The 11,731-nt window shown below is 36.2% G+C and overlaps 1 protein-coding gene across 1 annotated transcript; it reads left to right on the forward strand.

Moving 5' to 3' along the window:
* Positions 1-459: 459 nt before the first annotated feature.
* LOC127084290 (FACT complex subunit SPT16) lies at positions 460-5,491 on the forward strand. Its single transcript, XM_051024710.1, has 2 exons — positions 460-910; positions 2,007-5,491. The coding sequence occupies exon 2, from the start codon at positions 2,019-2,021 to the stop codon at positions 5,247-5,249; it is 3,231 nt and encodes a 1,076-aa protein (XP_050880667.1). The 5' UTR covers positions 460-910; positions 2,007-2,018; the 3' UTR covers positions 5,250-5,491.
* The last annotated feature ends 6,240 nt before the right edge of the window (positions 5,492-11,731 follow it).

The following is an 11,731-nucleotide window of genomic DNA, read 5'->3' on the forward strand; positions in this document are numbered from 1 at the left end:
CCGTGTGATGGCAACCAAGAACATTACATTTCTGGCAAAGTTCTGGCTTTTGCAAGTGCGATGCAGTTCATCTTCTTCCGATAACAAGTAATAATTCATAGATTTTTTGATCATATATATGAACAATATCAAACATGATTTTGAAAGCTGAATCGTCTGACATTATATCAGATTCCAACGTTAACAAGCAAACCTGTAGTTTATCGCTCTTGTTTTCCTCTTTCAAAAATGACTGAATTATCACTTTATATAACTCTAAAATTTTGAATGCTTATTAAACTCAACTTTTTTTTCCATCTTCAACGCTTAGCTATCAAATATGAAAACATTGCTTAACATTCATAAAAAATGAAGAAGAATCTATTTGATAATGGAATTTAACGAAATTAATCTCGACTCAATTGAGTTCTTTCTTCTACTATTATTGTTAAAGTTATAATAAAAAACACTTGACCATTCCTCAAAAGCAAGAGTACATTCTAGGGCAATATATTTCGCCCGCGATAGTTTGGCGCAATTTTCCCATTTTTTTCATTTATATATTTCCATTTTCGTTCACGCGACTCCAAATCCCAATCCCTCTGGTTCCACTTCCGCAAACCACAGCATATGAACCCTAATTCCCCCTCTCGCATTACTCCAACCGCTTCATCTCCGTTTCTCTTCATTCCTTCCATTCCACTCCCCACAACACACCCTAACCCTATCCACGCTTATAAAACCCCTCTCACAAACAACCACGACCATTTTCCCTCACTCTATCTACCCTAATTAGGTCACAATTCCCCCAAATCGAAACGTTCTTCCTCATCTCAACAATCTCGAGCCGCTTCCAACAAATTTCTCAAATCGCAGTAAAGAAACAACCACCGTTTACGCCAGAAGCCTTTCACTGCTACTTGTTTTACAGGTTTTTTCTCGTTCTTTACCATCGTCATCTCAAATCGGCCGAAACTATTAATAGTTTTTTTTCCGATTTTTTTTTTTTTTTTTTTTAGATTTTGATGTTCTGGAAATTGTGTATATATCACTGTAACGAAGCTTCGAGCGACGATGCGATGTTGTTAAATCCTTTGAGTCTGAGATTCAGACGTTTTCTCTATGTTACTCCGTGTAACAGGTCTGTGTTAGCGGAAAACAGCGTCGTTTTGGTTCTAGTAATTCTTATGCGCAAAACCTTGCAAACCCTAGATTTCGTGCATGTAATTTTTTAGGGTTACTTTTGTTTATTTTAGTGATTTACGATAGTGGTAATTCTAAATCATTGGCCGAATCAGTTGATAAAATAATGGATGAGATTTTTATGTTTTCTTATTGTTTCTGATTCTGGTAGTAAATTGCATTTTGTTCTTTTTGTTGCTGTTAAACTATGCTTTTTTCCCCACCCTTTTGGTTATGGACCTTTTTGAGGAATTGGAAACTGATTGTATTCTGTGTTGAATTTGTTAAATTATTTGTAACTCACTGTGCTATGGCATTATGTTTGCTAGTAAACATTTTTGGTTCATGGGTGAATGAATATAGGTTTAGAAAAGGAATCTGGTTTATTGTTCTGGACTGCTACTTCTAGATAACTGTGTCCAGCTTGTGAATGTGTTGAGAAGTCTGTAGTCTTCTCTCTGAGATGTATTCCGATTAGTCTTTGACTGAAAGGCATTGTGAACTGTGACAGTGTGTATTAGGCCATTTTCTACTTAATGCATGTTCTTTTTATTTATGTATGGAAAACTTTCTTGTTTACTTTTGAAGCTTAAAAGTCTGTCAGGAATGCAAATATTTAACGGTAAAGCAATTAATTGCAATTACTTGTTTGATATGCCAGACATAAATAGCAAATTGTAGAGACATGTACATTCATTTTAATCCTCTGTGCACTGGAACTTCATATTTTTATCCATTACTCATCTGGTATCTGCTCCCCAAGGACGCTAAAATAGAGTTTGCATCTATAGTTGTTTGGCTAGTTTCTTATCCATGTTTCTTGTAATTTTTTCTTTTATTTCCAGAAATAGTAGACCATGTCAGACCATCGAAATGGAAGTGCACAAGCTTCCAATGGAAAATCTAGTGCACAAGCTTCCAATGGAAAATCTAGTGCAGCTGGTTCGGCCTATGCTATTGATCTGACTACATTTCAAACCAGACTGAAGTCATTTTATAATCATTGGGATGAACACAGAGCAGATATCTGGGGCTCTTCTGATGCAGTTGCTGTTGCATGTCCTCCACCTTCAGAAGATCTAAGATACCTGAAATCTACTGCTCTATTCTTGTGGCTCCTTGGATTTGAGTTCCCGGAAACAATAATGGTCTTCACAAAGGTGCAGATCCATGTATTGTGCAGCCAAAAGAAGGCATCTATTATCGAATCTGTCAAAAAATCTGCCAAAGAGTCAGTTGGTGTGGAGATTGTATTGCATGTCAAGCCTAAAAATGATGATGGAGCTTCTCTTATGGATGCTATTGTCCGTGCCATCCGTGTTCAGTCAAAGTCTGATGGCCATGATTCATCCACTGTTGGACACATAGCTAGGGAGGAACCTGAAGGGAAATTGCTTGAAGCATGGGCTGAAAAATTAAAAAGTTCAAAATTTAATCTGAGTGATGTGGCAAATGGGTTTTCTGCATTGTTTTCTGCAAAAAGTAATGAAGAAATTACATCCATCAAGAGAGCCGCATACCTCACAACCAGTGTGATGAAGAACTTTGTAGTTTCAAAGCTTGAGAATGTAATTGATGAAGAGAAGAAAATTTTACATTCCACATTGATGGAGGAGACTGAGAAAGTTATACTGGAGCCTTCAAAAGTCAACTGTAAACTGAAGGCAGATAATGTTGACATCTGTTACCCTCCAATTTTTCAGAGTGGGGGGAAGTTTGATCTTAGGCCTAGTGCTGTCAGCAACGACGAGGCACTTTACTACGACTCTGCCAGTGTAATTATATGTGCTGTCGGTGCCCGGTACAAGAGCTACTGCTCAAACATAGCTAGAACCTTCTTGATTGATGCAGACCCTATTCAAAGTAAGGCTTATGAGGTTCTTCTTAAAGCACATGAGGCCACTATTGGTTCTTTAAAGCATGGAAATAAGTTGAGTGCTGCTTATCTAGCTGCAGTTTCTGTTGTGGAAAAGGATGCCCCTGACATGGTTTCCTGTTTGACAAAGTCTGCTGGGACAGGAATTGGCATTGAGTTTCGCGAGTCAGGTTTGAATATTAATGCTAAGAATGACCAGATAATTAAAGAAGGCATGGTATTCAATGTGTCAATTGGATTTCAGAATTTGCAATGTGAGAACAGTAAGTCTAAGAACAAGGTCTTCTCTCTCTTGCTTGCTGACACAGTGATCATCAACAAAGACAAGGCAGATGTTGTGACTTCAATGAGCTCCAAAGCTTTAAAAGATGTGGCTTATTCTTTCAATGAGGATGAGGAAGAAGAAAAGCCCAAATCAAAGGCTGTTCACAGTGGTGCAGAACCCTTGATGTCTAAGACAACGCTAAGGTCAGACAATCATGAGATTTCAAAAGAGGAACTTCGTAGACAGCATCAGGCAGAACTTGCTCGTCAGAAAAATGAAGAAACTGCTAGGCGACTTGCTGGTGGTGGTAATGAGGCAGGAGACAACCGTTCTTCTTCCAGGTCTTCTGCAGAACTGGTTGCCTACAAGAACATAAACGACCTTCCTCCTTCCAGAGAGATGATGATTCAGATTGATCAAAAGAGTGAAGCAGTTCTCTTGCCAATTAATGGAAGTATGGTTCCTTTTCATGTGGCTTTCATTCGAACTGTTTCCAGCCAGCAGGACACCAATCGCAATTGCTATGTTAGAATTATTTTCAATGTTCCTGGGACCCCTTTCAGTCCTCATGATTCAAACTCAGTGAAGTTTCAAGGATCTATATATTTGAAGGAAGCTTCATTCCGCTCCAAGGATTCAAGGCATATAAGTGAGGTTGTGCAATCCATCAAAACACTCAGGCGACAAGTTGTAGCAAGGGAGTCTGAGAGAGCTGAGAGAGCAACTTTGGTCACCCAGGAGAAACTGCAGCTTGCCAGCAACAGATTTAAGCCTATAAGATTGCCTGACCTTTGGATTCGCCCTGCTTTTGGTGGGCGTGGAAGGAAGATACCGGGCACTCTTGAGGCTCATGTGAATGGATTTCGATATTCTACCACCAGATCTGATGAGCGTGTTGATGTGATGTTTGCTAATATTAAACATGCTTTCTTCCAGCCAGCAGAAAATGAAATGATTACCCTCCTGCACTTTCATCTGCACAACCATATTATGGTAGGAAATAAGAAGACCAAGGATGTTCAGTTTTATGTTGAGGTAATGGACATGGTCCAGAATGTTGGAGGTGGGAAAAGATCAGCTTATGATCCTGATGAGCTTGAAGAAGAGCAAAGAGAGAGGGAGAGAAAGAACAAGATTAATGTAGAATTTCAAAGCTTTGTGAATCGGGTAAATGATCTCTGGGGACAACCACAATTCAGTGGCCTTGACTTGGAGTTTGATCAACCTCTTAGAGAACTTGGCTTCCCTGGGGTACCTCATAAATCTTCAGTATTTATTGTCCCTACCTCAGCCTGCCTTGTTGAGCTGATAGAGACTCCTTTCCTTGTTGTCACCCTAGGTGAGATTGAGATTGTGAATCTGGAGAGGGTTGGTCTTGGGCAGAAGAACTTTGATATGACAATTGTATTTAAGGACTTCAAGCGGGATGTCCTCAGGATCGACTCTATCCCTTCTACATCACTTGATGGCATCAAGGAGTGGCTTGACACAACAGACATCAAATATTATGAAAGCAGGCTGAATCTGAACTGGCGTCAGATCCTAAAGACAATCACAGATGACCCTAAAAGTTTCATTGAAGGTGGTGGCTGGGAGTTTCTGAATTTGGAAGCTACTGATTCAGAATCTGATAACTCAGAGGAATCAGATAAAGGTTATGAACCATCTGACATGGAACCTGAATCAGATTCTGAAGAGGAGGCTTCTGACAGTGAATCACTTGTTGAGTCTGAGGAGGATGAGGAGGAAGAGGACTCAGATGAGGATTCAGAGGAAGAGAAGGGAAAAACATGGGAAGAGCTGGAGAGGGAAGCAAGCAATGCGGATAAGGAGAAAGGGAATGAGTCTGACAGTGAAGAAGACAGGAAAAGAAGGAAGGCTAAAGCATTTGGTAAGTCTCGAGGCAGTCTAAGTGGTAGTATGCCGAAGCGGCCCAAGTTAAGATAGATTATGGTTTTTGTTCTTGGTCATTTTGATGTTTAAGTATTGATATTACTGTGTCGTAGCTGCTGGTGCATCTTATGATTGTAACTTAGGTTCTCTATCACTTAATATAGTTTCAGCGACTCCAGGAATCCTTGATCCGTGGATCTAATGCATGTCCTTTAAATGTTTATGTGGTTATTATCACTATTAAGAACTGCTGCTATTTTTATTTCTATCATGTTAATCGATCTCTCTTTTGGTTGTGTTTTTTTGTTTATATTTTATTTTCCCGTTTCCTGTTGGCTGTGTTATCTCTACTAACAGAACAGTAGAATGATGGAGATTGAAGGGTGTAAATGTTAGAGCTCCTTGCTATTTTACATAAGTTTTAAAGATTTTAAAAAATGTTTATCATGGGTTCTATTTATAGATAGTTTAGTAGGTTTTTATCGGTTTGTGTCAAACTTCACTCTAGAATGAGGGTGCACTATTAGAATGGTTGTAACAATTCAAAAAATTGAATTGAACCGAACTGTTAATAATTTATTACTAACCAAAGTGAGTATTTTCATATCGGTTCAACGAATCTATTAGACAATAACACCATCTGATTAACTAGATTTAACTTATGCTTAATTTATGGTATCAGAACCATGTTATCCTAACTAATTCTTATAGTTGAGATAAAGTAGTTACAAGGCTAATTAACTCGAATAACTTGTATGAGCATAAAATATATCTAGTTAGTCTAGGTGGTATTGTTGTGATGTAATTGAATCAACTTGAATAACTTGTATGAGCATAAAATATATCTAGTTAGTCTAGGTGGCATTGTTGTGATGTAATTGAATCGATTCATTATTTTCAAACAGAACCAAGATAGAAAAAGATCTGTGAAAATATAATCTGTTTTGAAAACTAAGAGAGTTGAATATTTGTTTAAGGATGCAACAGAAAATTGAAAAAAAAAGATAGAAATGTAAAGGAAAAGTGGAAATAGAGAGAAGATTGAATGCAAGCGCCAAAGCAAGCACGCATGAAGGATAGAGATTTTAAGTGGTTTGGTTTGAGTTGGATTTTAAGCTACTACCTAGTAGTGATTTTCAAATGCCTGATAGAACTCTAATCAATTCGAAACTTGATGCATCATAAAGATGATTTTATAAACTTTGTGAATCTAAAGATTCTCGGTGTTCAGTTTCACTTCAGTTAATGACAGATCCAATAACTGTTTCTACGGGACAAAGCTACGACAATGTTCAATTCAGAAATAGCTTAAAAAAACAACAGGACATCGGTGGCGGTGCTGCTACCCATGACATATTGATGATGCAACTACTTCGACATTTGAGACAACAAGGGTAGCGATGGAGTTTTAGTTCTTTTTTTTAAAGGCCAGTAACTAAACATTAGAAGCAGGCTTCCTGACTGTTCTAGATGCGAAATACTGCCGTTGTGCGGAACTAAAGAAATATTTAACCAGCAACAAATATCATACCAGACCCCCGCAAAAACTTGGCATTCAAAAAATAAATGAGACGCCGACTCTTCATTTCCACCCCTCCACACATTGGATTGGATGGATCCCTTTCCAATAACTCCTCTCTAGAAAAGATTATCTCTAGTAGCTATCCTATTTGGAAATAACCTACGAACTAAGCACATGAATTTTGAAGGAATCACTCTGTGCCACGCCTTAGACCAAACCAAATTAGATGAATAACTAATTTAAGACAAAATCACTTTCTCTAATAGAATATGAACTCGAAGAATACCATTCTCCGTTATTGAGATGACCAGTGGTGTTCCACCAACTAGAGCTGCATGTATCTCCGATTCTAAAAGAATCACGAATCACCTCCCATCCCACCATATCTATTCACCAAAGTGCTATACTATAAGCCACTCCTCTCACAACTTATTTCCCACTTCTATTTTCTCAGAAGTGCAAGGTTAAACACCTTTAAATTTCTAATTCCTAATCCTTTTGAGGAGGTCTACACACCTTCTTTCAATGAACCTAATATATTTTTCTCTCGTTCTCATCCATCCCTAAAGAAATTGTTTAAAAAGAGATTCGAGTTTTGATATTATTCTCGTTGGAGCCCTGAAATAGGAGAGGAAGTAAAATGAAAGTGATTGCAAGATTGATTCTATTATCACCACTCAACCACCAATTGACAAATGCTTATTCATCCATCTTGTCAACCCTGATCTCACTGTCTCATTTATTGGATACTAAGTTTTGATTCTGTTTGGATTCACGTCAATTGGTAGTCCAAGGTACTCGAATGGACTGTTTCCCAACTTTTCCAACTTACAGTGTAAAATATTTTCCGCTTCCTCAAGCCACCTTTGAGATATGTTGACCCCACTTACAAGTCTGGTTAAAGTTAACCTTTAAATCAAACTTTAATTCAAATAATAATAAGTTTTCTTTGATTCTCTTAATATTTGACCACCCATTTTTTACCAGTGAAGAGGGTGTCGTTAGTATACTGAAGATGGATGAATCAGTCTTTATCATTGTCAAATTTAAATCCATTAAACTTTTCCAAGTCCACCGTTTTTTTCATCAGCATATTAAATCCTTCTGCTACTATAAGAAACAAGAACCGTGACAACGAGTCTCCTTGTCTTAATCCACACCTCCGAAAGTGTTAAAAAATGTCATCTTTTATTCCAACCACTCTATTCAACATCCTTTCATTCACTATCAAACTTATGATTTCATTATCCCTACTCATTTTATTGATATATCCATAAAAGTATTTTGAGTTGGCATCCCTATCCTTTAACCATTTAACTCTGAATCTTTGCCATTGATATTGTGCAATTTAACTTTGAGAGTTTGTGGAATTTTCCTAAGGATTCTCATCTCAGGTAAGGCTTGACTCTTCACATTTAATCTTCAATCTATTTAGTTAGTTTCTAATTGGCTTTAGTGTTTTTTATATTTAACTAACTTTAGAATTATTAAGGCTCATATCTGATAGGTCATGAGAAGAACATTTATATTGAATGAAGAACAACTCCATTTATATTGGACGAAGAGCAACTACATATGTGAGAAAAACTTCACATATTCACCTAAAAACTTATATTGTATTTGAATGAGTCATTTTAACGAGAGAATATAATGTTTTAAGAAAATTTAAAATTATTTGATCAAAATTTATTGTTTGAATATAAAAATAGATAGAATTATTAAAATGATGAAAATCTATCAAGTATTTTGTCAAAGTTAAATTTAATTATTTTGAAATGACGTTTAAAATCAAAGAATTTGAAATTTGTCTTCTATTCCATATAATGTGAATGACAAATTGGATTTCAAATTTTGTAAGTTGGTTTCAAATTTTGTAAGTTGGTCTCTATGTTTTCCAAATTTTACAATTTTACTCTTAACTTTTTCCAAAAATTACAAATTAGTCTTAATAATTTTTAAATATTCCAAATTGATTCTTTTATTTTGTTTAAATTGCAATTTAGTCTATTTTTCTATTTCAAAATTGACCCATAAATTTTAAATTTATAAAAATAACAAAAAAAATTTAACAATAAATTATTTTAATACTCTATCCAAACAAAAGAATTTTAAAATGAATGAATTTCAATTAAATCATTTAAATTGCTTAGAATTTTAAATCTTTTATACATTTTCGATTACCTCGTCCAAACAAACTCTTAGGTTTTGTTTGGGAGTTTGAATAGGAAGGGAGATGAGAACTTTGAAAAAAAAGAAAGGATTGAGTGAAAAGAGTAGAAGGATTTAGGTGGGAGAGTTTTGGGGAATTTATTTATATTCAAAAACCAAAATTCCCATAATTTGGAGAACTAAAAAATTGTATTGGAAGAGGATTTTAGAGAGTTTAGACAAATTGTTCAAATATAATTTATGTTATAATATTTTAAAAATTAAAAATATGTTAATGAAAATAATTCTTATTCTGTTGGTTTGGTGCAATGATTCTAAGGTATTGTTTGTTTTGTTTATGTGAGGTTCATATTCGACGCTGATATCGATAGACCAAGAAATCGAAAGGATAACACACACAATTCGCCGAGCTAAAAGAGAAGCACTGCAAGCCACAGAAGAACTAAAAGAAGAAAAATAAGATATATAAGCTCCCGTACGACAAACTTTGGGAGATTATTACAGGAGAACTGATACTCGATAGATTTTACTAGGATTTCAATCGACCAACCCTGTAAATTTTGATATTAAGAATTATGTACTTTCAGGTTTGAAGGATAACCCATTCAAAGGGTAAGAAATCATAGATCTTTGAGAGTATTTCGTTAAATTTTATGAGACATGCTCAACGTGCAAGCCAAATGCTGATATCATTGACATTTATTTGGTTTTTCCTTGATAGGCCGCGCAAAAGATTGGTTGCAATGCATCCCAAATGACACTATTCAAACCTGGAAAGAACTGGAGGAAAAGTTTTTAGAGAGGTATTATTCAAATGCTCAATTTATGCAGAGAAAAGCTTCAATTTCCAACTTTGATCAAGAAGAGTTTGAGTCATTATCTGATGCATGGGAAAAGTTCAAGTTGTTACTTCGTAAGTGTGTGAATCATAATATGAGTGCTATGGAATAGATGACACACTTTATCAGTGTGTTAAGAACTCAAACGAGGATTCTCCTGGATGTCTCACATGGAGGTACATTGAGAGCAAAGACAAATGAATAGTTAAAGACGCTGATGGAAAATATGTGCCAGAATGAGTATCACTCAAGTTAACGAGTAGTAAAATAAAATGGTATACATGCAGTTGATTCGAACACATCACTATCAGCTCAAATATAAGCACTTTCTAAATAGTTAGATGCAACCAAACTGTCCTAAGCCAATGTTAGCCCAGTTCAGACACTTCGTTGTAATTTTTATAGAGAGAGGCATGCAAATGGTAATTGTACAGTAGAGGTTGAGAGTGCGGAAGTTCAATATGATAAGTTTTAGAAGAATAATCCATATTTCAACACCTACAATCCTAGTTGGAAAGATCATCCAAATTTTAAGTGGAGCAACAATCAAACTTTGAATGCTAATCAAGGAGCTCAACAATTTCCTTAAGCACCTCAATGCAAACCATCACCTTTAGAGGAAACCTTGACCAACTTCATGAAATCAACTCAGTCAAGTTTTTAACAAGTTAGAAGGCCCGTGAAGATATTGAAGGTGAGAAAAACAAGAAAGGGGGGGGGGGGGGTTGAATTGTTTTGGAAAATAAGCGCTTTTTCAGAATCAGAACACACAGGATTTTATACTGGTTCGCTTATAACACAAAGCTACTCCAGTCCACCCGACCAAGGTGATTTCGCCTTTAAAAAGGACTTAATCCACTAATCTTGAAAGATTATTACAACCAACGTCTAAGAGAAAGATCTCTTAGTCCTCCCAAGTATACAGCCTGCGCAGAGTCACTTGAGGAATAAAAATCAATTTAGGTAAAAACAGAATTTGTAATCTAGAGTGTTTCTAGGATAAAGCAGATATTACAGAAATTTGAGCAAGTAAGAAGTTTCACGTTATGAGCAAAAGCTCGTGAAAGATTAAGAGAGAGAGTAAAGTGATTCTGTGCGTTCAGGTGTGTCTCTCAATGAGGTTTGCCGTCCTTTATATAGAGGTGAAAGGACCGTTGTAGTGATGGCAGATATTTTGTCTTGATGAGAGTTTAATGCCATAACTTCTGTTGTTTCTTGCCAAAACAAGTTTGTCTCCCTGAATAACTTCTTTCCAAATATAATTTCTTTCTATTTGAGGTTGTAGTTACCGTTACTCTTTCTGGATAAGGAAATTCTTCGTCAAAGTCTGAATTACTCTATTAATCTGAGATCTGAGAAATGACATTAGAGCTTCTAATAGTCCTGGTCTTTTAGATCATCAGTGTTGACTTCAGAGGAAGTTGAGAGCTTCTGGAATTCTGATATGCTGTTGCTCAGAGTCAGAACTTCTGGAGCGCTCTTCTTCTTCAGATGCTTCTGATATTCTGATATGTTGTTTTGCTCAGAGTCAGAGCTTCTAGGGAGCGTTTCCACTTCAGATGCTTCTGATCTTCTGGTACTTTGTATCTGATTTTATTCTGTATCTGATAAAGCGACCAGATTCCTTTGTTCTTGTTCAGAGTCCTGCACACTTAGAAACTTTTCGTTAGAGTGCCATTTTTGGTTTCATCCTTTGTTATCATCAAAATCCTGGAATCTGTTGTAGAACTATTTTTGTTCTTACAATCTCCCCCTTTTTGATGATGACAAAACAGACTTAATTGACAGATGAAACATTCAGATATAAGAGTTTATCAGATCAGATAGAAGTGAGCTCCCCCTGAGATGAGCTAGGGAGTTCAGAAGTTCTTACCAGAGCTTCCAAGCAATGAAGTTTTCTAGATACCTTTCTGCATCTTTCTAAGTCAAAGAGTGTTAGATGGATTTTAATTGAATAGTATGTTTGCAGAGTGCTTGAGGAATTAGACAATTTTTCATCAGAGCTG

The sequence above is a fragment of the Lathyrus oleraceus genome, chromosome 5 (genome assembly GCF_024323335.1).
Source record: "Lathyrus oleraceus cultivar Zhongwan6 chromosome 5, CAAS_Psat_ZW6_1.0, whole genome shotgun sequence".
NCBI classification, from domain to species: Eukaryota; Viridiplantae; Streptophyta; class Magnoliopsida; order Fabales; family Fabaceae; genus Lathyrus; species Lathyrus oleraceus.

Excerpts from the sequence above, each read along its gene's own strand:
- LOC127084290 (XM_051024710.1), top strand. The coding sequence starts at position 2,019 with ATGTCAGACCATCGAAATGGAAGTGCACAAGCTTCCAATGGAAAATCT.